The sequence below is a fragment of the Mirounga leonina genome, unplaced genomic scaffold (genome assembly GCF_011800145.1).
Source record: "Mirounga leonina isolate KUSES-001 unplaced genomic scaffold, KU_Mleo_1.0 Mir_171, whole genome shotgun sequence".
Lineage (NCBI taxonomy): Eukaryota > Metazoa > Chordata > Mammalia > Carnivora > Phocidae > Mirounga > Mirounga leonina.
Genome location: NW_023270436.1, coordinates 22,033,067 through 22,059,999, shown reverse-complemented (window position 1 = coordinate 22,059,999; position 26,933 = coordinate 22,033,067). Strand labels below are relative to the sequence as shown.

The following is a 26,933-nucleotide window of genomic DNA, read 5'->3' as shown; positions in this document are numbered from 1 at the left end:
TAATTAAAAGAACTGCTATTAAACTTTAAATGAACTATGGTAATGAAAATTAAAAAAGACATCATATTTAAAAGTACTACTAAACTAAGCCTCTCTCATATTCCCCAACGTGGCTGTACAGACTCAGGAGCCTCTCTTCACAGAGTGTACCTACTCAACTGGCCAGGGCTACTACCCTCAGCAGCACAGGCGGGCTCTGTGGAAGAACTGCTGTAAGCCCTGCCCACTGCTACTCCACACTGTACACGTACCCGGCCAACTGTATTTTGTTCCCAAACCTGTTCACACCTGGGGCACTTTCATGCGAAAACCAATGAAACTGAGTGCAAAAAAGGGAAGTGCTACCTCTAGCAAAACTAAGTTAACACTTTAGGACACAATTCAGACAGTTCATTTGAAAACTTGCTTCTAATTAAGTATGAGTGAGAAAACTTGCAGTTCTTCCTCCACTTTACAAGAAACCCAAATGAGACACCGTAGCTGCTGGGGTGGTTAACATGTAAGACAGAGTGCAGAATAAATCTGTAGACGAAAGGCCCTGGCCCAATCATTAAAAGACCTGTGCATGGGGGCACCTGGGTGGCTCAGTTGGTTAAGCATCTGCCTTTGGCTGAGATCATGATCCCAGGGTCCTGGGATCGAGCCCTGCATTGGGCTCCCTGCTTAGCAGGGAGCCTGTCTCTCCCTCTCCCCTGCTTGTGCTCTCTGTCAAATAAATAAATAAAATTTTGAAAGAGTTGTGTATGAATGGACCTCCAAGTTAAGTTAAATATGAAATGATTAAAATGAAGTTTCTTTCTTTCTTTTCTTTTTCATGTCTTCCACTTTACCCATCCTAACTGCATTGGAGGAGGTGGCTTCTATGATTGGGTTTACCTGCTTTCATATACTTCTGTTTCTCATCCATCTGAATTAACTAAAAGAGCAAAATTAAAAGGAAGAACCTAGAATGGTAAAAATGTTGTTTGTGTTTAGAGAAAAAAGTTACTGACTGCCAGGTACTGCTACAGGAACCTAAGACTGAAGTTTTAATGTGTGGTCAAGGCTCATCACTGGGAAAGTCAGATAACCCGTTTCACCTGAGGAAGAAGCAAGCTGGTCAACAGCCTGAAAAAAAAAACTGTTATTCTACTAGCTCACTGGCCATGAGAACAAAGATACTGACCTGGTAGGAGGATAAGATGGTGGTGCTGTGACTGGCTGCATGGGGTAGCTCCCAGGTACCTGGGGATAACTGTAGTTACTCTGTCCATATCCTAGGCTGGGCTGGTTGTAACCCCCTGTGCTAGATTGAGGTTGACTAGTCTCAGCGGGTTTGTTACCATCCTGCGGTCTAAAAGGAGAAATAAAAAAGTAAGACTTTTTCCCTCAACCATAGAACTCCTGGGTAAGACCTCTATAACCTCTGAGCAACGTGCAATGTTAGGATTGAGCTTGGAAGTAAATACAATTGTCAACTGAATTATATCAAACCCAGTCTCGGTCCAACTGTATTTGCTGGAAGAGAACACTTCTAAGAAAGGGGGAGAATTAATCACATCCACAGATGAGATACCAACATGTTCCACTCGTTCCACATTAGCAGCTATCAAAGGCAGTTACAGTATTTTCTATTGCCAATTTAAGTGATCTGGGAGGGGAGGTTGTTTGTTAGGGAAGAAAATGCTTTTTTATTCCCCCCCAAAAAGGACTGTTGGAAGACAGATAAGAAACCTTAACAATAATGCAAAAGTGTCACGTTAGAGTAACATTTATATAAGTTCATGGCATTTATAAATTTGGATTACTGTGAGTTTAAATTTCTCATTAAAACAGACCTGAAAATACATTTCCTAATTTGGACTGCCACATATAAATCCAACCTTGCCTGAAAGTCTCCATAATGGAAATACCAGAGTAGGGGAGGGAACCACCCCCTCCCAACCCCAGCTCCCAGGAATGCTTGGATGAACTGGGAAATATTAAATAATGAAAACCAATCCCAGTCTCAAAGGAAAAAACAAAACAAAAACCCCCAGGGTTTTCTATTACCTCTTAGCCCTAAGAGTTCGCAACAAGACTGTAATAAAGTGAGCTATTTTAAGCAAACCGCCAAGAATGAGCAGGCAAACCAGATAGGATGTGGAAGTACTGGTTTCTCCAGAGCTGAAATGGGTCACAAGCCCCCTCTTTCCAGTGGAAAAGGGAGTAGCTGACACTGATCATGAGACAGTTTTAAAGTGGTAAGGACTAAAAATCAGGGAAAGAAAAGGAACAACAACAAAAAATTATAAAAAACCAATTAATATATAACCCTCCCCCCCCAATCTATGGCTTGGATATACTGTTGCAATGGATCATCAAATGGGACTTCCAATAGTTGAGAACATTCTGAAATGCCTAGGTCACCTGAAACGGAGCCCTAGAGGAATCAGTGAGTCAGTTTAATCTACCTACTGCACAGGATGTCTAGTAGATGTAAACTACCAAGTAGCTCTGATTACTCACTGTGCACTTTAGAAGTAATTTCATGAGTGTTTGCCAGAGCTAAGTTCTTACCTCTATAGTAGGCAAAAAGTCTAGGTTACAAGTTGATCTCTTGTTTATTCCCTAAAAAGTCTTCTTTCAAATCAGAATTCAATGTTCCTTCAAGATTGTATGCAGAAGCCACCTATGTGCATTGCCTAAAGCAAAGACCTGAAATCTTCTGTTAAGTAATAATCAATACTGTTTACCTGCTAATTAGTCATGGAGTATGAAATTGTTTGCCAAAATATTCACCCCAAAGCAGGGTACCCAGTTAAGAATATATACTTGCCTGTGATATTTAGATAACCAAGCCACTACGTAATACAGAAAAAATGTCAATTCCTTCAACTGAGACACCAGTATATGACTTCCCACCTCCTCTGTATTGTGAACTGCCACGTTTTCCCCAAAGAGAAAGCTGTTATCCATTTACAAGGTCAATAAAACCAATCAGTTGTTCTGTTGTGAAGGAAAACACACATTCCATTTTTTTCCCTGAGTTTGGTAAAGTAAATGTAATAGTCTCCTCCTACCCTAAAAGGTCACCCTTTTGAAACTGAATGTCTAGAAACTAGATATCTGGCCAGTGACTTTCCTGATCTTAGCCCCTGGATGGCACAATTTCTCTACTAAATGGAGAACAATGTATCTGTGGTGTGTTCTAGAGCATTACTGTGATGACTATAAGCACATAGCCAACCTCTGAAAGTAAGTATTTAAGAGTAACCATTAAAAAGGAATGAAGTCCTGGATTCTCTAAGTGCGTGTAATTGCTCTCTTTCCCGAAACAGGCTGATGTGCTCTGGTGTAAGAACTAGGGGAGTGTGGCCTTACCTTGCAGGTGCGGTGGCTGCCGGCTGCTGCCCATAGGCTGGGTAAGCAGGCTGAGTGCCATAAGCAGACTGAGCTGCATAGGAGGCCTGGGTGGTCGTAACCGTAGCAGTGGTGGTATCGTAAGCACCAGTGCCGTACCCCTGGACAGGCTGACTGTATGCCTGGGGGGCAGTTGGAGTAGTATAACCTAGAACAAAGGAGAACGACATCAGATTTCTGGCTCCTCAGAGAGCTGCCTAGACACTTGCTAACAAAACAATTTGTAAGCCACCTACTTTAGAGCATCACAATATTTAGCCCCTTTAAAAGGTTCCCCTCCAGTATGAGTAGCAACAAACCAGTATTTAAAGCCTGCATTGTCTGAAAAGTACCCAGTTTTCAGCATGGCACTCTCTTTAGCTCTAAAATCACACCTAACAGGAGGAAACAGGGTATGCTACAGAAGTGTTGGTACAGAAAACAAGGTTCCTGCTGCACCTTCCCCTCTGGATTAAACAGGAGAAAAGTCTGCTTTTGGGGATCCTATACCGGTCTTGCAAGCAGGCCTTCTTAACAATTTCCTCAACTAGTTAAGTATCCCAAAAAACTCTCAAGCAGGATAAAACGTCCCAGAAAGGGAAAAGGCAATGACACATTGCTAAAATAGCTAAAAATAATGATCCAGGTAGTATTTTTAGCATTAAAATTACTTTGCTTTCAGTCCTGAGCATTCCAGCATGGGCAGTTCATTTTTAGTTAAAGGAAACTGAAATCCCAGAAAACATGTGTTTAATTTTCAGTGGGAGATGTCCAAGAACTGCTACTTTTGTTTCAGGTAACAACTAAAAAGATGCTTGTTACCAGCACTAAATTTTGAAATGGAACTTGAGTAATAAGATACTACAAATTACATTTGCTTAAATATAACCAACAAACGTTACCTTATTTGACCTTTCAAGTAAATGATTTTAATTAAACTTAATACTCCCCAAATAAACCTTTAAAAGGTCAGTGTTTTTTTTTTTTTTTTAAAGGTCAGTGTTTTTCACATGTTGAAACCATCTAAGAGTCTACGCTTGTCATCAAATTACCCACCCTCCATTCCTTTTTTACCTACCACCAGCAAAAAGGTCTTTTTCCTGTTTGGAAATATTCAAAGTAGACCCTAGAGCTAGCCCCATGCTAGTCCCCTAACTAGGTATCACAAAGACCTGCTGTGTTCAGAGGTATGAGGCAAACCAAGGTAGGTTCTCTCCCTAGTTCCTGCCTCTACCAGACCAGGCAGGGATGGAAACCCTTTCATCTGGAACTTGGGCTTGCAGTGTGACAAAATGCAGCTCCTAACTTGAGTCCTTATTCTGAGATGTGTTAGAACCTTTCCTGGTGCTGGGCTCTTCTCTCTGACCCCTTCTCATGGTCAATGAACACAAGCCAGCCATGCAATAAAAACTTGGGTCTAGTTACCAGCATTTATATCCATCAAAAAATAGTCCACATCTCACTAAAGTAAAAGAGTTTGAGTACTTAAGACAAATCTTGAATTAAGATCGCTTTAGTTAAAATTTAGGGCCGTAACTTCAGTTAGAATAAAGTGTCCTCACTATACGCACAACTTACTAGCCAACAACAAATACCAACTTCTCTTTGTACAACCTAAAATGTCACCTCCTGTAGCACAGAGTGTAATACTTTTTTTCTCCATTCTGAACATTTTAGGGAAATTCTGAAATTAATTATACACAAAGACAGTAATTTCCTTCTCAAAACTGCTAGGTTGAAATGTGTATGAAAGCATAATGCACAAAACAGAGAGCCCCAAGCAATGGAAGTTTTCTGAGTTGGCATGTCACTCATCTGTTTATTTAATTTAAAAGTTCCTTGCAGAGTCCTAATGTCACCCATATAAAGCACTCATTTATTTAAATTTAACTGGAATCTAATTCCACCTACCCTATTACTCCTACACAGATTTTTTCCCCCCTACATGATGACAAGACCATCTATAAGAGTCACAAGGGCAATTAAAAGCAACAGCAACAACAAAGACTGATCAGAGCAATAACTGAATATTATAAAACTACGCAGTAGCTGTTAGAGGTTTGAAGTGCTAAAGATTACGGTAATAGACACTGGGTTAATTAATAATCTTTTAATTAATCTCTAGTACCCATACAAACAGCCAGGCAAATGAGCAAAAATTAACAGAGCAAAATGATTTAATGACAATAAAAAAGATCAACGGCAAAAGACAACACATCTACTTTGTGCTGATGACTTTAAGGAAAAAGGTAATAAACATTACACAAATCAACCAAAATTTTTGTTCAACTTGAACAGTAAAAACTAAAGTTTCTATTCTAATTAATGAAACGAGATTTATATGGCCACTTTCTCTTAAAGCTTAATTAAAAGAAATTCTATTGAGAGAAAAGGGTTTTTTCCCTACATTCCTTTCAGTAATTACCCAGTGACTTTTATGTGGAAAGACAGCATGAAGTAAGGAAAAAAGTGTGCTTGGAGCCACTTACTACCTGTGAGGGTCCTAACTTAGTCTGGTTCAGCCTCAGTTTGCCCACCAGGTTTAATTCCAGTCTCTACACTCCAAAGGTTGATGGGAGCATTAGAGGAGGTATGCATGGTTCCCCATAAACTATAAAATCCATAAAACAGTCCTTAGTAAGTGCAGTTTCTTGCTCATCAAAGCCACTGGTTTCTGTATCAGAATGTCCTACCTTTTTGTCTTCATGGTGGGACTTGTTCAGTTAATGACAACGAGAACACAGGACTCTAGAGAACCTAGAAGACCCGTGTTTCCTATAAATGACTTTTTCATATCCCTATAAAATGGTCGAGATGCCAAAGGCTTAATCTAAGCTGTATTATTTATTTTCAAGTGATACTTATTTTTAAAAATGAGGGAAGGTTGGGGCGCCTGGGTGACTCAGTCAATTAAATGTCTGCCTTTGGCTCAGGTCATGATCCCAGGGTCCTGGGATCCAGCTCCCCATCAGTTTCCTGCTCAGCAGGGAGCCTGCTTCTCCCTCTATCTCCGCCTGCCACTCCCCCTGCTTGTGCATATTCTCTGTCAAATAAATAAATAAAATCTTAAAAATGAGGGAAGGTGGTCAAAAGCTACAAACTTCTGGTTACAAAGTTAAGTATTTATTAAATAAATTATAAAAATAAATACATCCAAGGATGTAACCTACAGCATGGTGACTATAATTAATAAATCGTATTGTATATTTTAAAGTTGATAAGAGAATAGATCTTGAATGTTCTCATTGCAAGAAAAAAAAATTTTTTTTTAAGATTTTATTTATTTATTTGACACACAGAGAGAGTAAGAGCACAAGTAGGCAGAGCAGCAGGGGCAGAGGGAGAAGCAGGGCAAGGAGCCCAATGCTGAGCAAAGAGCCCAATGCAGGGCTTGATCCCAGGACCCTGGGATCATGACCTGAGCTGAAGGCAGCCGCTTAACCGACTGAGCCACCCAGGCCCCCCACAAGAAAAAAATCTGTTAACTGTGTGTGCCAATGGGTAGTAACTAGACTTTTTGTGGCAATCATTTCACAACATATACAAATATGGAATCATTAGGTTGTATACCTAAAACTAATTATTATATGTCAATCATTAAAAATGAAAATAGCTTGACTACGTAAAGTTCAGTCTCACAATTTCAAAATTCTGTGCTAAAAATCCAAACTGCATAGTTCTAGCTCCAGCTTTTCCTACAGTTGCAGCTAACACCAGTAAAAGTGTAAACATTTCCCATCCTATTTGAGATATCCATTAGTTACACAGATTAGGAAATATTGCCCATCAAATCCAGGACACTGTCACTCAAGGAGATAAATTACAGATACAGGTTTTTCCCCTACTAAAGACTCTGAGATAAAACTACATATAACTTAGGGAACTGAAAATAGTTTCACAATAAGTTTTTACATTTTTAAGACTTTTGTATTGAATATTATAATAATAAAGACAGGAATGGGTGGGTGGGGAGAAGGTAGGGATTCTAAAATGTTACATAGCAGCATTAAACATAAAAATCCTTGTAAATTTTTCACATACTCCACTCAATCCTAGCATTAGGATACAATTTATTCTAATTCTCGGAGTAGTTTATTTTTTAGCTCCCTGGAATGCTGTTATTTAAGACATACTATGAATTAAAATAATTCATTAACATTTAAAACAGAAAATAAAACGTATCTGGACTGGAAACCAACCAAGAGACAAACATTACATGCAGGGTGGCAGTCTGTTCCTCTAAATAAATCTACTCATGCAATTTTTCCTTCAGGGAATAGGGGGGAATCAGCTGGGGAATAGTCATCTGAAATACCTTTGGGAAGGTGAACAACTATTATTAAGGCTTGACACAAAATAATGTAAAATAAAGCAAAACCTTTCCCAAAATCACATAAAGAAAAGGACATGGATCTGTGAATGGCACCTGAAGCAATTTCCCATTAGCACCTTGTTGTGTGTGATGTTAGAAAGTTTGAGGGTTAAACAGATGAAAACACCTAAAGGGTCAACATTACAAGGTTAGACAAGATGGAAAGCATTTCCCATGCAAGAATGAGCAGGATAGTCAAACCTGTACTGGTCCCTTCTACTGTGGAAAGCACAAAACAAAAAGTAGAGGGTACACTATCAGATGAAGCAAACAGATGTGAAAATCAGTTTGATTTTAAGCAGCTCACTTTAAGAAGGCTCACTCTTACCCAGTATTACCATTAGCACAATCTTTTATATATTCTCCATTTTGTTATAAGATTATTTGATACACTGAATAGTTAAAAGGAAATTATCCCACCCACATTCTATGAGAAATCCTTCAGGAGAATATAAGGGAAAGGAAAAAAAAAAGAAAAAGAAAAAAAATAGCTCCTTCTAAGAACAAAGGATCCTCAGATGCCAAGGTATGGAACAGAATATACACCTGAGAGCGTAAGTAACAAGATTCTTAGCAAACACCCCAGTGGCTATGACCCAAAAGTCTCTCCAAGGCAGGCCTTACCAGCGGGAGGCTGTCCATAAGAAGTTGCATAGGCGGTCTGCCCATAGGTCGCAGTGGTCTGAGCCTGGGTATAGCTGACATCAGTGGGCTGTCCATAGGTTCCGTAACTTTGCTGCCCATATGCCTGCTCAAAGAAAATGGATGCAAGAAGTTCATATATAAACCTTATATTTTAGCCAAAAAACAGACTGACTTATTTCTAAGGCTCTAAAAACTGGAAGAACCAAAGCCAAAAATACTGCTTTCTAGTAAAGATTGTAAAAAACAGACAAGTGATCACAGCATCATGAATGCCTTCTTTCCCTTACCTAATCTACTCAAATTTTTATAAACCTAACTACAAAAAAGTTCCTGAGATAATGAGGCAAACTCCCAGTTAACTATACAGGAGATTAACAAGACACTCTCAAGGGACGGGCAACAATGGAACAGGTGTATAATTGCTATAGCACTTAGTGTAGCACCGTTTTAGCAACTGGAAACAAATGTTAGGAAGACAAAACGAACCAAGAGAAGGAAAATGAAAATGGGATTAAAATCTGTTAGTTCTAAAAACCAGATTTTCAGCCTGACATAAAAATTTAAAAATTTGCACCACTTCAAAGAAAACGAACTAGAACACTGCAAGTCTCCTGAAGGTTAACATATCAAGAACTTTCTTTTGAACTTGGACATCAGTAATACTTAAAACCTGGTAAGGAATGAGGTATTCTTCCACCTATTAGCAAGATCACATTCTAGATTTGAATGACCAGTTATGTAAGATCTGCCAGAGACATCACACTTCTGTCTGTCCCAGAAAGTTTCAATGGCAGAGTTATTAGTATCCATTTTAGTCATGGACCATTTCAGAATTCGAAGTGGTCTTGAGAACACTAGGACCCTAATTTCCAAAATCTGCTGGCCTAGACTTTTAAACACAAACTCATGTACTGGAAAGGGCTCAGAAGCTCTGTAGCTAGGCAGCCATACAGAGCTGACCCTGCCATTTACTATGTGACCACTGGCAAATGACCTATCTATGCGCTGCTATTTTTTGTTTGCAAAATATCCTAAAACACCTTCTCCTGCAGAAGCACTGTAAAATTAAATTAATTTAAACATAATACAATATGTAGAAGGACCAATTACTGAGCAAGGCACTTAACTTGAGAGATGATACTAGAAAGGTGTGGAGAGCTAGCAACTCCCAGTTTGGGGATGGTGTCATTTATAATGGCACTCCCACTGTGCAAGTTTAAAACGCCTGAGTACTTTTATGATTACAAGCACATCAGTGCTTGCTTCAGTAGCACATATACAAGCACGTCATACTTTTCTATTACCCGATTTTTAAAAAAGAGCCGTACTAGCTATTGTTTTAATGGCTGACAGAAATATTTTGTTTGGGGACGTAACCACATATAAATATCTTAAAGATTACCTGGGTGGTCTGTGCATATCCTTGAGTGGGTTGGGCGGTGTATGCACTGTAGCTGTAAGAGAAATTAAATGCAAGAACTGAATATAGAACATTCAGATTCCATTACAAAATCCTCTACAACTCCAGGAGGCTTAGTATTCTAAAAACATTATAATCAATCACACCCAAAGGACTGTTATAAAAAGACTGACTTACCCCTGCTGGGCTGCCGCTTGGCTGTAGGTACTGTAATCTAGAGAAAACAAGGAGAGAAAATAATGTGAAGTCAGCAGAGACAAGGAGAAGAAAAAAAAAAAGGGCCTGAGGAGAAATTCAGGTGGAAGAAGATAAATTCTTTCAACTGTTTATAGAGAGGAAGTACAGGCCAACACAGGTCCAAATGAGTATCTCTTCTCTCTTAACACCAAACCAAAAAAATAAGTCTAAGCCAGTTAAAGTTCAGAAAGTTTGAAATATAGTGCCAGCTAATGAGGTCAAGATCAGCTGATTTGGCAGATACTTTAAAGGTTCCCATGACCACAATTCCCTCCCGGGCCCCTTAACTGCAGGCTGTCATTTCAAATACATGATCATCATCCTAAGACTAACAGAAAACAAGATGAACCAACAGAAGTTTTACCTTCATATAAAAATGAGGCATGCCACAATATTACAATGTTTAACATCAGACTGGTTACAACAGTAGCTACATCTCCCCCAAAACTAGTTTTTCTATCACCCCCTCACTTCAGCATTTTGAAAACGAACCATAATTCCAGAGCAGGGCTGTGACATGGAATGGCAAAAAAGAAAGTCATCCCAATCCAGTATTTTAAAGGCTTTCCTGACTGTATCAGGGCTACATCTCTACAGTAAGTCAAAAGCCAAACACAACATAAATTGCAGCAGAGTTAAGGCAGAGAACAAAGCATGTAATCTTTTTGGGAGTAATTTGGTTTTAGGTAACAACATCTTTTTAAAACAATGATTTCAACTAAAAAAAAAAAAAAAGGCCCACAACTTTACTTTTCTTCCCCTCTCTTCTCTTTCTAATCTTTCCTGTAATTTCCCTTTTCATATGAAATGTAAAACATGCACAAAAAAGGACTAAAAACTAGTCCACTGAGGTGTCTATACAAGTAGTGAAAACAAACAGAAAATAAAATGGTGACGTTTTTCACAGCACTACTGAACTAAACATACATGTATTTTAAAATTTAAGGATTTTTTGTATTTTTTTTTTAAAGATTTTATTTATTTGACAGAGAGAGATAGTGAGAGCAGGAACACAAGCAGGGGGGAGTGGAAGAGGGAGAAGCAGGCTTCCCGCTGAGCAGGGAGCCCCATGTGGGGCTCAACCCCAGGACCCTGGGATCATGACCTGAGGCGAAGGCGGACACTTAACCATATGAGCCACCCAGGCGCCCCTTTAAAAATATTTTTAAAAATTCTACTCAATCTTTGCTCTCCACAAGAAATACATACCTTATTCTATGCTAGAAGACAGTACTGCCATTAGTGCTGAACAAAAGGGTCCTTTCTTTTCCAATCGGAAAGTAGCCCCTCATTTGAAAGCAACAATGGACATCTCAGCTCTTCAGGGAGGGGTTTCTACCCCCACTCTATCCAAAGCCTGCCTCAAAGTCTACCTGGCCTGAGAGCACTGTGCTGAATCCATCTTTTGAAGTAGGCTCTCCTTTCTACCACTCTACCTTAACTACTTTCCTTCCTCTGTACATCCTTAACTCAGAACCCTGATTCATCATTATCAAATCAACTGCCTAAAGGTTTTGTATAATGAACAAATTGATTTAAGACAATCTAATGGCATTTTAAGGTTAAACCTTAAGGCATTTTCAATAGCACTACAACTCTTGCTTTCTATGTACCACATAAAAAGTAAATGCAAATCACTTTTTCCATGAGGCATTTACAAAACAGACAAATGAAGCATCAAAAAATATTTCAACCTACGTTTTGCTGAGGTGTCTCATGAGAAATGATTCTAAATTGCTGACATGGAAGTTCAACTTTGCAAGAGGACTTTTACACAAGAACAGTTATGTAAAGCAGAAAACTGGCAAAGCTGATACAGAACAACAAATGATCTCAGATCCGTATGAAACCATCCCATTTAGTCCCATACTGGTGGGCTAAAGGAGGTAGCAAATTTGTTTCCTGAAAACTTATGTTATCTACCTACAACTCACAAACATTATATGGGCTCAAAAATGTTATTTACACAATGGTTAGATTTTTTAGCAGTCAGTCATGCTTTGTTTTTTAACCCCCAAATGTGCAGCTGAAGACTTTCACTAAAAATACAGGACAGGTTGAGAAGAAGGGGCTGCAATCCAGGGGGCCTCTAAAGTGCTGGCAATGTTCTCTTTCTTGGTGGTGACTTAGAGGAGTTTGCGTTGTAATTCTTTGTTAAACTGGACATATACTCTACTTTCCTATACATAATATACACGAAGAGAAAAAACATCTAACATTACCTAAAGTAGTGGCTTTTAGAAACTTTAGAGTACTCATTATCGACAGTAGAGATTTAGAGCTTCAAGCTACATCAGGAGTTAAAGTCAGTATGGGGCAATTTGTGGGAACCAAAAACTTTGCTATAATGTCAAGAGGTTAAGGGCTCAAAAAGCTCTTAAAAAGATCTAGCCTCACTCCTTCATTTTGAAGGAAAGGAAGCCAAAGTCCAGATAAGTATGTGATTTCCCAAAGTTCCTCCAGCTGGCCTACTACTGTGTGTCTATGTGTAACACAACTGTAATTCTAATATAGTACATGGAGACTTCCAATAAACAGTGAGCAAATTAAACCAAGAAACTGGCACGTCCAGCCACGCAAAAATTTCACCATACACATTTTGACTCCCCTCGCTTCAATAGGGAAGGCAGAGTAGCACTCTCCCTTCCCAAATTCAAACACTGCAAGGAAGAGGAAGGTGGAAAGGGCCCTGCGTTTCGGAAACCACTTCCCACCAGGATGTGTCTTGGACTGTGGTATTTCAGAGTCCTCACTTCTAGGGGCACTCTGAACCTTGGCACTAACCGCCGGCATTTACCTGCCTGTTTACTGATCACACAGCTCGGGAAGACTTAAATGGTCTTTAAGTTGCTGGATTCTCGACCCGTTTCAAATTAAATCTCGGAAGGACCCAGAGCTTTTCCGGTCTTCTTCCCTCGACTTCTCCCACTGCTTCTAAGGTCCGGTGTTAGGTGGCCTAAGAACACCCCCAGAGGCAAAAAATGCCCCACCCTACCAATAACCGCAGGTTAGTGCACCAACAGGCTGCGAACTGCAAGTGCTGTTTAGGTTACAAGCTGAAACAACTGCCGTATACAAGACCACCCTGGATTATCACATTCGAGCTCCCGCCCCGGGTTTTCTTTCAAAGTCCAGCACGCGTCTCCCTTCCCTCTCTTCTAGGAAACCACGAAATAAACAAGCCTGCCGGCTTAACCTAGGCGAAGAAACTTGCGAGACGACTACTTAAGCATAATTCAAATGCCAACTCGGGCCTTTTGTTTCTCTTAGGTCAAAGAGGCCAGAATTTTCTTTCGGTAGGGATTTCTGGCCTCGCGATCCGGGTTGGTCGTTTTATACAACGGATCTCCCTCGGCGTTTGCTGAAAAACGGCCCTGGGAAGCACTTAATTGCTTTTTGGGGAGGAAAGGAGATGGGATTAATAAGAGTAAAAACGAAGAAGCCCGGGGGTGGGGGCGCCGATTGGGGGGGGGGGCGCTGAAGGGGGAAGCACATTCCGCCCAAAACCCTGTCGGGCAGAAGTTCGGTTTGGGGCTGGAACCCGCCGAGAGGGCAGCTCGGCCGCACCGGACGCCCCAGCCGACCAGGCCATTACGGGGCGCCCGCTCATAGGTCGGCACCCCTCGGCTCACAAACCCGCGAGGCCGTTTTTTTTTGCTGCCCCCCCCCCCCCCCCCCGGTTCTCGGCGAAGCAAAATCGCCCTCCGGCTTGAGCCGCCTCCCTGGAAATGGGAGGGGGTGGGGAGAGTCAGAGGAGCGGCGTTGCTGCGGCTTCTCGAGCAGCCGTCGACCCCCCCCCAACACCTCCGGCTTAGGGGTGCCGGGCTCGAGGCCTTGCCCAGCCCTCCCCCAACCCCCACGCGGGGCCCGGGAGGCCGCAGGCCCCGCCCACGTGGCGGGCGACCGGGTGCGCGGGGCCCGACGGCCGCCACACAATGGAGACCGCGGCAGGCCCCGCGCGCTCCCGCCGCCGCTTGCACCTCGCGCGCCGGGGGCGCCGGAAGGTTCCAGAACCGGCCTTCCCAGTGGGGGGAGGGGAGAAGAGCGCGGGCCCTCGAGCTCGTCGGGCCGCGGCGGGTACCTCACACCCTTCTCGACAGCTCCATTCAGTCGTCCCGGCCACCCCTAGAGACGAGCGGCCCCAGATTTGGGCGTCCCGGCAGTAGCCGGCGCGACCGCGGTTCCACCACACTCACCCGTGGACGCCATTTTCTCTCCTTCCTTCTCGTTCTCTCAACGTCCGTCTCCCTCTCACTTTCCCTCTTGGCGCCGCACTGCGCAGGCGCGAAACCCGCAACCTCGGGCGCTACCATCGGGCCAGGCCACGGGGGTGAGGGAAGGAGGGAAGAACCACAGATTTCTCGTCCTTCCCGCAGCTCTTGTCATAATGCTCTCTAAAGGGCGCTGGACTTGACGTGCGGGCCAAAATAGCACAGAAGGGTCTGGAGCGGCGGTGAGCGGGTACTGGTATCAAGCCGGAGAGATTCTCCGTACAAGGCTAAGCTCTTCGGAATGGTTTCGTCCGCTGGCTCTAGGGACCGTCTCTGAAGAGTCTGCCTTGGAGGGACACGGAGGCCGGCGGGAGGGCTGGGGGAAGGGACCCGGGCCTAGAACAACTGCTGACTAATCGGCGGGCGGCGGGGGAGGGGGTGGCGCGGCGGCTCGGCCGGGGTCACGCGCCCGAGTGCAGGCAGAATGGGCTTGGGGCTCTCGGGCCTTGCCGGGAAGCTGGAGTCCCGATTCCCAGCCAGGGGCCCCACCCGGCATTCCGGGGGCGGGGGGCGCTCGCTGCAGTGAGTACCCCGGACACGTGGCCTGGGCCGGAGGGGGAGGGGGCGGAGGCGGGTGGGGTAGATGGGAGGCCCCGAAGATAGAGCCCGATCCCGAGAACCCCTCCCCCCTCCCCGTAACGGTCAAGGTTGAGAAGGCCCTTTAATCTTAATCCCCCATCCAATACCCTTGTTTTTACAGAAGGGGAAACTGAGGCCCAAGGAATTTGGGTACTTTTCCTAAAGTCACAAAGCTGAGTCCGACCCACACCCTGGGACCCCCACTCTCTCTATCACTCGGAAGAATCTACCCCATCCTAGTCTTCTCATTCTGTCCTCCGAGCTTCCCAGTAAGGTAGGCAGGGCCTGATGGTGCACAGCCCCATTTTATTGATGAAGACATTGAGGCCCAGAGGGTTCCAGTTCCAGTTCTGTTTGTCTATGGGCAAGTCTTTCAGCCTTGTAGAGTGCCTATTGGCGGGTGGTTTTGAGGGTGCAAGAGGAGGCTTTCAGTGGGTGTCTTGGCTTTGGGCAAGGCTGGCATCTGTCTGCCTTCCTGGACTCAATCTAGTCTCCCCAGGTAGGTACCCAGGTCCAAGGAAGGGCAGGGCTCACCCAAATCTTTCAGTGGGACCTGGAGCCAAGCTAGAGTCTCTCAGTGAACACATATGGAGAACTTGGGGATGAGTAAGAGGAGGGCACTCCCACCTGCCCTCTGCCTAGACTTCCTGCCCAGGAAGAAAGACAGGCCAAGCTGTGCTTACTAGATAGGATAAGATCCATGAAGCAGGAGATGGGGCATTTGAACTGGGCTTCAAGGGGGTGAGTAGGAGTTTGCCTGTTGGAGAGATGGAGGGAGGGACATTGCAGGCCAAGGAGCTTTCTCCATTTTTCCGGCAGGAAACTGACAGGTGGGTTTTGATACTGAGGTTGCCCTTGGCAAGGGAGCAGATGAAACAGTCTTCCTGTCTCTCTGGGATTCTGCTTCTTGCCTCATGAAATCAGCTCACTGGGAGTCTTGACACAGGCCTGGCCACGGGTTGAGGGGGTTTTAGCAAGTCCTGTGCCTTGTGGGCCAGAGCTTGAACCAGCTAGGCTGGAGCAGCTGCTTCCATGTTGAGGCCTCCCCTGGCTGGACTAGCTGGTGGCTACCTCTACCTCCCACAGTCAGCTGGGATGGCTACAGTTTATCGAGCAGGAACTGTGGGCTGGGTCCTGCCTTCGTCCATTCCTTTTTCTCATCCTATGAGGAGAGGATTTTCATAATCCCCATTTTACAGATGAGGAAGGAGAGGCTCAGAGGATGGAAAACTTGTCCAGGGATGCACAGCAGGGAGCAGTGGAGGGGATCCTGGAAACTTTCTGTGAAAAGGGGGGCTAGGGCCAGGGGGGCTGTGCTCAAAGCTGGAGGGAGGGGGTGACTCTGTCCAGTGTCGCTTTGTATGTACTCAGAGTGTGGGATTCTTGCCCCTCCTCCAGCCCTTCTGTCTCACCTCCTTCCTAATCTGCCTGCCCATTGGCTGGCCTCACCCCCTTCGTCAAGGGCAGCCGAGTCCACCTAGAGCTCTAAGGCTGGGCCCGGTGGAGGGGAGGAGTGAGGAAGGTGGCTGGTCTGCAGCTCCAGGGAGGAGGGAGGCAGAGGAAAGCTGGAGATGGCCCTGAGTTTGCCCTGGGGTGCTGCACCCCTCTTTTTGGGAGTCCAGAGCCCCAGTTCAACTTCCCTGGCCTTGTGCCTCCCACCCCAGGCTCTTCTTCAGAGCCCTTTTGGCTCAGCCCCTCCCCATCCTCACACACAGGCAGAGGGGATGGCAAGATGGCTAAGCATGTGGTTAGGATCTGAGCTCCTCTATGGGCGAGTTGCTGGGCCTGCCTCTCCAGCTTCAGTTTCTGCTTCTGTAAAATGGGGCTATCCGGAGGGTAGGTGGAAGGAGTTGGATAAAAATTGCAGTAATAACTGTTGTTATCGTTTTCCTTTACCCCTAGCACACAGCCTCAAGACCACCCTTGATACCTTCAGCCACGCTATGCGTGCCCAAGGCCCCCCCGGCCTACCGTCCCCGGCGCTGCCTCTAGCCTCCTCCGTCCTGATGCTGCTCCTGAGCAGCCTGTGGCTGGTGGGGGCTGGCCCCAGCCTTGCCCTGGCCCCGGAGCTGCTGCCTTGGCAGGGTGAGGGCTGGCCCCTTAGGCCTTGGAGGAGGCAGGAGGCTTGCTCTAGGGCCTGAGACTGGCTCTCAGGAGCGCCATGCATCCTGCACCGGTCAAGCAGGGATAGGACCCAGTGCATGGGGGAAGGTTGGCCTGGGACAGGAGCGTGCCCAGCTCATCCGCAGCCAAGCAGGGAGGGCGGAGCACCCAGGCAGAAGGGCCAGCAGAGGGGTGGGAGCCTGTAAGTAGGAATTCTATTCAGATGGCTTCCCTTTTTGGTGGCTTTCCCTTAAAATAAGAACTAAGGCTTTCAGCTTAGTATGAGAATGTCGAGGAGGTGCTGGGAGTTTAAAGGGTGACCCCCGTGGAGTGCCTGCTTCCCAGCAAACGTTAAGTGACTCATCCACAGTCGGGTTGCTCTTGGGAAGACTGACTGGTGGGCCCGGCCTGTTCTGGTTAACACAGCAGGAGAGCAGTCGCAGCATTTAGAAGCCCTTGGTCCCCTTCATGAGTAATTAAAGTGCTCGAAGTGGGCACTTTGGCTCCTGGGGAGAGGAGGCTGGCTTAGCGGGCGTCCTGCAGAGGGTAATTGCCAACCTGGGCCAGCCTTGGGGGTTAGGGCCACTAACCTGGCACATACGCTCCTTCTCTCCGCCAGCGCACCGGCTGCTGACCCATGCTCTGGGCCACACGGCCCTACCCGGCCTGCTCCTGAGCCTGCTGCTCCTGCCCACACTGGGCTGGTGGCAGGAGTGCCACCTGGGCACGCTGCGGTTCCTGCATGCCTCTGCCCTGCTCGCCCTGGCTGCTGGGCTCATGGGGGTGCTGCTGGCGGGCCTTGGGGTGTCCAGTGCAGCCGGCGGCTGCGGCTACATGCCGGTCCACCTGGCCATGCTGGCTGGGCAGGGTCGCCACCCTCGCCAGCCCCAGGGGATCCTGCCGCCATGGCTCCTGCCCTGGCTGCTGCTCGCCTTGACACCACTGCTCAGCTCCGAGCCACCCTTCCTGCAGCTGTTCTGTGGCCTTCTTGCTGGCCTGGCCTGTATCCTTTGCCAGGGCTCAGGGCCCGTGTGGACCTGAGTTCCGTGGCTGGGCCCCCAGGGTGGCCGGGAGGGAAGTGGCACAGGGTGCTCAGGCCCAACAATGTTGGGAAGTGGCTCAGACGCATTCCGGGAGCATCTCCGGGTTCTCTAGCCAGGCTCCGGGCAGGGGGTGCTCAGGGCCAATGACCAGGGGGAGGTGCCAACTACCATTTAAAGGGGAGCCCAGGGGGGCCAGGGTGGCCCAAGCAGGCACCCAACCTGGCCCTCCCCAGTGGGGGTAGCATCTGAGGTACGATGTGCAGGATGAGGGGATCAGGGGAAGAGAAGTGAAAAGAGAGCCGGCCAGGCAGGAAGTACAAGGCCAGGGTGGGAGGGAGCCTGGGGCTCAGCGCTGAAAGGGGGAACACCTGTGGTGCATTAAATACAGGCTTTTGCTTCAAAGATGCTTCATGCCTGTTGGGGGAAAACGGTGCCTTTGGAGAGAACAGTGGGCGCAGGCTGACCCCCCTGTGGTGTTTTTGGGCCTGGAGACACCAGCTGCCGAGCCTGGCTGAATCCTGGCATGGGGAGTATGTCGCCCTGGCAGAGGGCAATAGGGGGGGTGTCAGTGGGCCCCAGGGTGGGCCTTGAGTCGGACCTGAGTAGTCTCACGGGGCTCTGGGGACAGAGCAGGCGGGGGGGGGGGGGGGGGGGGGGAAACGGGGGGGGGGGGGGGGAGACCGCTTTTGTGGGGAGATACACCTGGCTTCGCCTGTTACATGCTGAGTAGCTTCTGGCGGGTTCCTTTCCTGAGGGCCTCCACTTTTCCCGAGAGCTGACTAGGGTGAGGAGACACAAGGGAATGGCTGGCACACACTGGGCCCGGGGCCTGGCATGCAGTTTGGATCTCTCCCGGCGCCCCCCCGCTGGTTGGTTTTGGTTTTTCTTGACCAGCCGCCCTGCCCTGGGCAGCCAGACGCAGCCGGGGCCTTCCAGTGGCTGGAGCTGTCGGACCGGCGGCTGCAGGCACTGCAGGAGGGCGTCTTGTGCAGGGCCCTGGCTGGGTGCTGGCCGCTCAGACTCCTTCCTACCCCAGGTGGCCGGGCCGAGCTGCCTGTCACCCATCCCGCCGGAGTGAGGTGAGCGCAACATTGAAAACACTGGCCCTGCTGCAGAAGCTGTGGCGGGGGCTGGCAGTCAGGCCCCCTTCTGCTTCTGCCCCTCCAGGCCTCCCACCCCTGGACCTCCTTACATGGCCTCCCCTAGCCTCTGGTCCCGCGGTGAAGGCTCGGCCCAGCGCCCGCCAGGCCTGGAGCCTGTGCAGCCGACCTGGGAGGGCTCCTCAGAGGTGGGCCTGGCCTGGGCCGGGCCCAGCTTCCCCTCAGGGACCCTGCTGTGGGCAGCCCTGGATGAGCAGATGCTGCAGGAGGGGATCCAGGCCTCACTCCTTGACGGGCCAGCCCCGTGTTCTGAGACCCCGCTATGGCTGCCTAAGTCATCCGTCTCCTCTCTGCGGTAAGGCGGGTGGCCCGGGGGAGGGGGCGGGGGGGCGCCCTGGGGCAGGGGCTGGAGGTGGCCCTGACGTTCCCTCCCTCCGCCCCCCAGGCTGCAGCAGCTGGAGCGCATGGGCTTCCCCACAGAGCAGGCGGTGGTGGCACTGGCAGCCACAGGCCGAGTGGAGGGTGCTGTGTCGCTGCTGGTTGGCGGGGAGGTGGGCACTGAGGCCCTGGTGACGCAGGGGAGGGGTGGGCCCGCTCACCCTGAGGGTCCTGGTCCCCCCTAGCCCTGTCCGCCCGAGAGTCGCGGTGTGGTGCGGGAGAGCCCCCTCCGGCACCCCACGCTGGTACTGTTCAGAATAAAGACTAGGTCATTTTTCAACCTGGACCTCCTTGGGGGCAGCTGTTGTCTGACTCTCCTGTGCTCGCAGCAGGGGGGAGGGATGAATGAATGCGCAGTGAAGGAATGACCCATTACAGGAGAACAGCTCCTTGATGTGTGGAGACACACCTCCCCCCCCCACCCTGCCCCGTGTTGTGTGTGGGCAGGGAAGGCCACCGAGGAGAGGGAAGGGGCTCCTGGCCCAGCCCAGCCGCACCCCATCTAAGCACACACTGAGACCAGGCCAGTGGGACATCAGGACATCAGACTGGGGGCCTTTATTGGCTGGAGACCTCTACCTCCAGGGGGCCCCTCCCTCTCCATGCCCCCACCCCCACCTGGGACATGGGAGGGGCTGGGGGCTGTGGGGGGACAGGACCTATGCAAGGAATCCCCAGTGTCCTGCCTGTTGAGCTCAGGGTGGGGACCCAGCACCAGAAATCAAGGAGAGGAGGGGTACGGGGGGCTCCCCGAAGTTTGGCTGGGGAGGAGGGGGTGGCAAGCCTCGAACCTGCCCCCCATCCCCTGCAGGCCTGCATCATCCTACTTCACAGAGGGAGATGGAGGCCCAGGGCCCTGAGCGAGGCCTCACCTCTTGCCTGGGCTGCCCCTCCCTCTCAGTCCACTGTCCCTTCTCAGCTTCATATTAGGCTTGCACGGGGAATCAGGACCAAGACTTGCCCATCCCAAAGGCCTAGGTGGCAGAAGGGACCCTGAGGACATTAATAAATATGGATGGGCGGTCCCTGGAGGCAGCTGGCCAAGTCCAGGCTGGGAAGGGAAGCCTGGCCTGGTCTGCCCCTAGGGCCGCCCCCGCCCTCAGCCTCTCTCGCTGTGGCTCCTGGGGGCCACGATCCGGTAGTTGGCTGCGTGTCCTCCCCTCTTGCCCCGCAGAAGGCTGGGGGTGCCTGTGCCGACGGGGCCTGCCCCCGACCCCTCTGGTTCTGCCGGAGGGAAGGAGAGAGTCTGGGTTAGTGAGGTCTGTGTGAGGTGCCCGTCTCCCTTCGGCCCTCGGGGGGCTGGGGCGCTCGGTACTCTGCCAGGTGCATTCTGCCCTGGCGTCTGGGAGGCAGAGCTGTGAGAAAGAAGGGTGTTTGCAAGCTGGTTAGTGCCTCCCCTCCGCCCCCGGGAGTTATCAGCTCCCCACCCAGTGAGAGCACTCAGGGCCTCTACTGGATTTTCTCCGTCAAGTAAGGATCAATGAACCTGCCATGTTTCTGAAATGCTTAGCACGGAGCGAATGCTCCATAAAAGTATAGTCCTTTCCCACATTTTGGGGGCAGAGGCGTGCCCTGAATCATCCCTGTTTCATAGCTGGGTAAGCTAAGGTCAGGGAATAGACTCACTCTCCCCCTCTCCTTGGGTGAGGCCACGTGTGGTGAGGAAGAGTTTAGAAAGGCCAAGCTCTGCCACTGACCTACTGACAGCTTTGGGCAAGTCTAGTCTCTGCCAGGGCCTCAACTGTCTCATCTCTAAAACCAGGAGGGATAGTTCCAGATACACTCTGAGGTCCTGGCCAACTCCAGTAATTATTGAAATTAGTTCTAATATGGCCCCAACCTGGAAATGAGCTGTCCCACAAGAGTGAAACTAAATAATTGGCATTCTTGCCACCTGGAAAACTCTCATCCTTCAACACCCAAGCAAGGCCTACCTCCTTCAAGAAGTCTTCTGCCGCTAACACTTCGGTCCCCCTCTAAGTTAAATAAGTAGGTCAGGTAGGTCAGGATGGGCTATTTTTCCAGGGCGAGAGGAACACTCAAAGAGCAGAGCCCCAGGATGGGGGACTTGGCTGAGCCTCCAAAGTCCTGTTCAAAAGGACAGACACTTGGACTCTGGTGAGCACCAGCTTCCCACTGGGGCACTGCCAGGGGAGTGGGCTATACCCTCCTAATCCTAGCTGTCTAGCACTCTGACCCTGTGTGCCCCAGCCTCCCATACACCTCTGGGCTGAAATTTGGGGCCCCTGGGACAGACAGGCGTGTGTGGTCACAGTCAAGGGAGATTTCATGCCCTAAATCAGGGAGCTCAGGCTCCAACATCAGCTAGGGCCAAGTCCTGGCCCCACCATGTACCAATGATGTGGTCTTGGGCAAGTCACAGAATCTCTGAGCCTCATCTGCAACATGGGGATAATACCGTGTCATACCCCTGTGGTAAGGGTTTAAGGTGACCAGGAGTGGAAAGTGGTTTTCGCATGCTGGATTATTATGGTCACTAGGTGTGTTTTTGACCCAGGTCTCCTGCAGGCCTGGCCACTGTGAGTTGGTCATGAGATGCTACTCTGACACAATCAGATTCAGGGCCCTTGGTTTCCCCTGGGCCCCGCTCAGGGCCTGGCAGAGCAGAGGTGTCCACGAACTTTTGCTGATGGAGCAAAAAGAGCCAGTCCTTTTGAGGACAGACCTATGGTGGATCCCTGGCCTCACCACTACTATTGCTGTGACTCTTGAGGAAATCACGTGAGCTCTTTGTACTTCTGTTTCTTCATCTGTGAAATGGGCATGGTGTCACTCACCCAGCAAGCTTGTTACAGGGCTGGCTATAAATCCCCCAGCCCAGTGGGCCAGATGTGTGACGGCTGTTACCATCTCCTCATTACTGATTATAACCTAAACATGAGAGCTCAGTCTGGGTCTTTAGTTAGCACCTGCTGTGTACAATGGACAATGGGGAAAGTTCCTTCTTCTCTGCTTCCCTCCCCCTCCCCTCCCCTTCCAGGCCCACAACTCGAGCTGGCTTGTGGGGTCACTCTCCCAGGCTGGTGGCCACAGCGAGGGGGCGTGGCCCTTCTCAGGTGACCAGCACTCCCTCCCTGGGCTGCTGGATACAGAGGTGACTAAAGTGGAGATGGGCTATAGGTCCAAGGCTACAGTGTGTCCCTTCTGGGTCCTCTCCCTGTCCTCCCGAGAGGACAGCACCTGAAAAAGCCTGGGATTTGGTCCTTGGGCCCTGAACTGTAAGAGGGGGAGGAGGTCTGGAAGGTGGCCACTGATGTTTCTAAAAGTTAGAGAAGCCCCGTGGCAAGGTGGGAAGAGCTTGGGAAGCCTACCACACACCCCTTCCAGCCTCCAGGCCTTGGTCCACACAGGACTCTCCGTCAGGGCTGCCCTTTCTGTCTTGTGCTCACACAATCACAGGGATCTTCCGTGACCCAACGCAAGTGTCCCCTCTGCCAGGAAGGCTTCTCCACGCTGCAGCCGGAGGGGATTGCCACTCACTCACATCCTTTGGTGCTCCTGTCCCCCATGGCCCTCATCTCTATAGACCCTGAGGATTCCCCTTCACTTGATGGGCCCAGAGTGGCCACCCTGAGCTGGCACTCAGTAGGTGTGCCCTACAGTTTTGCTGAATGAAGGAGGCTTGGCTGTCATCCTGGCCCTCCTTCCTGCTCAGGGACTCAGTTTCCTCGTCTGTAAAATAGATGTGAAGTTGGACATGATGTCCGAGGCCTTTGTGCACTGATGTACTAGGGTTGGGCTGTGAGACGGGGCGGCTGGAGGTGGGAGGAGGGCGGCCTTGGGGGCCTCTTCCAGCCTCCAGGCCTTTGTCCACACAGGACTCTTCGTGGGTAGGTGAGGACTGGAGCTCAGCCCTGAGGGCAGCCAATCCCTGCCGCTCTCCATGGCCACCCACAGGCTCGGGTTTAATGGGGAGAACCCTCCTTAGCCCCACCACGAAAAGCCAGGCACCGGGAGGGGTGCTGCCCACTTGATGTCTAATCTCCTTCCATGCCTTCTACCTCCCTTCAAGAGCCTTCTCAAACTGGGGCCTGCCAGGTTCTCTAGCCTCAGCTGTCACTCCCTCGCAAGCTCACAGAACAGTCTAGCCTCTTGGCTTTGGCTCGTGTTGTCCTCTGCCTGTTGACTCCTGCTGTCCTTGCCTTTCAGGTTCATTTAGAGGATACCTCCTCCAGGAAGCCCTCTCTGAGATGCCCTCCCCCACACACCCCAGCCTGGGGCTGGGGCACTTCTGTGCTCTCATAGCACTCACTCCACCGTGGCATTCCTCACCCCAGGTTTAACAGTTCCAGGGTGACCCCCCGTGCCCCTGTACCCTACACTCCCCGACAACAGGACTAGGTCTGTCTGACACCATGTGTCAGACACACGGTGTCAGGCACCGTCTGTCTGTCTGCTGGCTGGCCGGAAGGACTAGAGAAGGAGTGTCTGCTGGCCTAGGGCCACCAGTGGGAGGTGACTTCTGTGTCCCTGGGCCCTTCCTGGAAGGGACCGCCCCTACCTGCCCGCCCTGCCGTTACCTGGCCAGATGATGGCTTCCAGCAGGGTGACTCGTCTGGCCAGGAGCTCCAGCTGAGCCTGCTGCTGCAGGAAGCTCTGTAAGCTAGGAGCCTGATGGGAGATCAAGAAGAGCAGACGGTGCGAGTCCGGCCTCCGAGGGCTGGGCCGGGGAGCCGAGGGCAGGGTGCAGGGGCCAGGCACCGGCCAGCTTCGAGGCAGGAGCCCGGGTGTGAGTCTCTATCGAGACCTCGGTCTCCCCTTCTAAGTGGGGACGGGGCCTGCCTGGCTCCTCAAGTGAGCAGATGGGTGGCGACATTGGTGGGTAAGTGCCTGGGGTGGGGGTCTGGCTCTCTCCCTGAAGGGACCTGCAGGATGGGTTAGGAGGACCAGAGGGGGACCTGCAGCTGTAAGGGAGACACTTGGGGCTAGGAAGGCCTGCCCTGTGGGGGCCTCTGGGGGCTTCTGGGGGAGGGGAGGTCGGAACTAGTGGGGGCTATAGTACCTGGAGTACCCTGGGGCCTGAGCCTGGCTTCGTCACCCACAGTCCCCTGTATTTCTGGAGTCTAGCTCCATGACCTATTGTCCTGTGGGCTTGGAGACTGGCTCTGTTACCCATGATTTCTGGAGAGCTGAATGCAGCCTGACTTTATTACCCATGACCCCCTGCTCTGCTGCAGTCTGGCTCTGTTACCACAATCCCTTGCTCTGCGGCAGTCTGGCTCGGTTACCCACAACCCCCTGCTGGTCTGGAGTTTGGCTCCATTGCCCCTAATTTCTTCCAAATTCAAAATCTTTCACCTCTGCTTCCCCTGCAGGCCTGCAAGCCACATTACCCACAATGCCCGGAGGCCCAGGTCTGACCACAGAGGTGGGGGGCCCAGGTCTCTAGGGCCCCCTTTTCACCTGTGGAGGAAGGACCAGCCATCGAGGGATGGGTGGCCTTGCTCTCTCAGGTCCTCACCTGCCTAGGGCAGGCACCTTCTCCAGCCTCATGGCTGAGTCCAGGCAGCTCCACCCCTGGAGGGCCTGGGGAAGGCTAGCGGGTGGGGGCTGGGCTGTCTGTCCGTCTGTCTGTCTCTACTCACCATAGAGCCCAATCATTGTTTCCAAGATTAAAACCCTCTCAGCTAAAATCTTCAAAGCCTCGCGTAGTTGGTGCAACCCCTCCCCCTGCGGAGGAAAGAGACAGATGCAGCCGTGAAGGGGGCAAGGGAGGGGGCCCTGCAAAGCTTGTTGGTGGCCCATGCCCCACCCTGGACATGCACCTCAGCCCCGCACCACCTGCCACAGCCCAGGGCCCCGCGGACAGCCAGGATAAGACCAGGAGAGGATGGGGGCAGGGGGGCGGGGCAAGACAGGTGGAAGCAGCCCCCTCAGTAAGTCCTGATGGGTTCCAGCTGGCTGCTCTCTGCCCACACCCCTGCACGGGTGGCAAGGGGTTGCCGATCCTCAGGGGCTGCACTGCCGTCCCAGAGCCTGCCCTGGAGACTGTCACAGGGTGCCCCTGAATCTCTGTTGCCTGATACCTGCATGATTCCTGCCCCATCCCTAGGCCACATGCACTCTCGTTTACTTAATAGTCTTTAAACTGAGTCACTTTTGCCTTAATACTACATTAATCTCACTCTAATGAATTCCATCAGTGGGAACAGGCTACTGACGGATACCCTTTCCATTCACATCAAAATGAATATGTACAAGTAAAATGAGAAAATGTTTGAGTGGCATCACTTTTGGGAAGTTGTGCTTAAAATGCTGGAAAAGCTGAGGCTCAGGCCCAGGTGTCCACTCTCCAGCCCTTCTCACTTTGGGCTCATCCCTCCCTGGGCTCGGACTGTTCCAAGTCCATATTCTGCATGTCCTGGAATCAGGCCCCCAATCCCACCCTCCCTTCTAAGCAGTATCTCTGGGTCTGCAGCCCCCAGGTCCAGGGATGTGGCAGTGGGCCCCCAAAGCCTCCCCCCCACCCTCCCAGCAATGTCAGCTGGCACCCCAGGCTCCTGCTAGTCTTCACTTTCACTTCCAATTTGTCTGTCCTTTCCTTCCCCAACACGGGGTCCACGGTCGGGCTGAACGTCCACACTCCCTCACTCCTTCCTCTCTCCTAGTCCAGACTCAAGCTAGTTCCAGAATGTTGATATCTTAATTCCAACAGAGCACCAGGACAGCAAATAGAATGATTCTAGCCCTGACATATCTGGGAGTCTCTCTCAGCATCCTTTACTTAGTACAGACTAAATAAAGGGATGGGGTAGAATATGCCTATTGCTACAACAGAAATCTGACCCTTTAGGGTTCCTCAAAACATCTAACAACTGAGAGTCCGCCCAACATGTCTGTGAGCCTGCTGTAGCATTGCTGGGACTGTCCATTATAACCCAGCTGTCCTGGCCGCATCACCAGTTTGGGGCTACCCTCGGGCCACTAACTGGCCACTGCAGCCTAATGCCTCGGGTCACCATGGGCCACACACCAAAGTAATCACTCTTCAAGTATTACAGGAGCAGGCTCTAAAAATAGATGACCTTCAAAAATTACATTAAGCCACTCTGGGCATGGACGGTGGGACAAGCTGACATCCTGCATGTCCTGGTAAGATGTAATTAAGAGGGTGTCCCCTGGTGCTCCTGCCAAGAGCATTTAACTGCATCTCATCACCAAGAAACAATCAGACAACTCTAGATGGCGGGATATTCACAAAAAGACAAAGTCAAGAGAAAGAAGAAAAGGACAGGGACTGTTCTAGATGACAAGGCACTAGAGATGTAACAACCAAGTTCAATGCATGAATCTTGATTAGATCTTAGATTTTAAAAAAATAGCTAAGGGGCCCCTGGGTGGCTC

General features: G+C 49.8%; 2 protein-coding genes across 15 annotated transcripts in view; one reads left to right on the top strand and one right to left on the bottom strand.

Annotated features, from left to right (window-relative positions):
- EWSR1 (EWS RNA binding protein 1) overlaps positions 1–26,933 on the bottom strand; it is a 79,529-nt gene that overhangs the window by 15,374 nt on the left and 37,222 nt on the right. For 4 of the 9 annotated variants that reach the window (XM_035017287.1, XM_035017288.1, XM_035017289.1 and 1 more), the window contains 6 exons: positions 24,110–24,200; positions 9,975–10,011; positions 9,780–9,831; positions 8,357–8,480; positions 3,343–3,529; positions 1,166–1,333 (listed from right to left, as the gene is read on the bottom strand). In XM_035017287.1, the coding sequence (XP_034873178.1) occupies positions 1,166–1,333; positions 3,343–3,529; positions 8,357–8,480; positions 9,780–9,831; positions 9,975–10,011; positions 24,110–24,200 (659 nt within the window). Of the gene's footprint in view, positions 1–1,165; positions 1,334–3,342; positions 3,530–8,356; positions 8,481–9,779; positions 9,832–9,974; positions 10,012–14,230; positions 14,311–20,579; positions 20,793–24,109; positions 24,201–25,174; positions 25,260–26,933 lie in introns of those variants that run through there. The other 5 variants (XM_035017293.1, XM_035017290.1, XM_035017295.1 and 2 more) reach the window with 5 other exon arrangements.
- On the top strand, positions 14,432–19,854 carry RHBDD3 (rhomboid domain containing 3). Of its 6 annotated transcripts, none has more exons than XM_035017299.1 (7): positions 14,432–14,827; positions 15,006–15,383; positions 16,787–16,969; positions 17,607–17,990; positions 18,947–19,109; positions 19,198–19,485; positions 19,576–19,854. In XM_035017299.1, the coding sequence occupies exons 2-7, from the start codon at positions 15,173–15,175 to the stop codon at positions 19,751–19,753; spliced, it is 1,407 nt and encodes a 468-aa protein (XP_034873190.1). In that variant the 5' UTR covers positions 14,432–14,827; positions 15,006–15,172; the 3' UTR covers positions 19,754–19,854. The 6 variants fall into 6 exon arrangements, with proteins under 6 accessions (XP_034873190.1, XP_034873191.1, XP_034873192.1 ...); XM_035017300.1 differs by having other exon boundaries at positions 15,006–15,714; XM_035017301.1 differs by having other exon boundaries at positions 14,433–14,827; positions 15,006–15,158.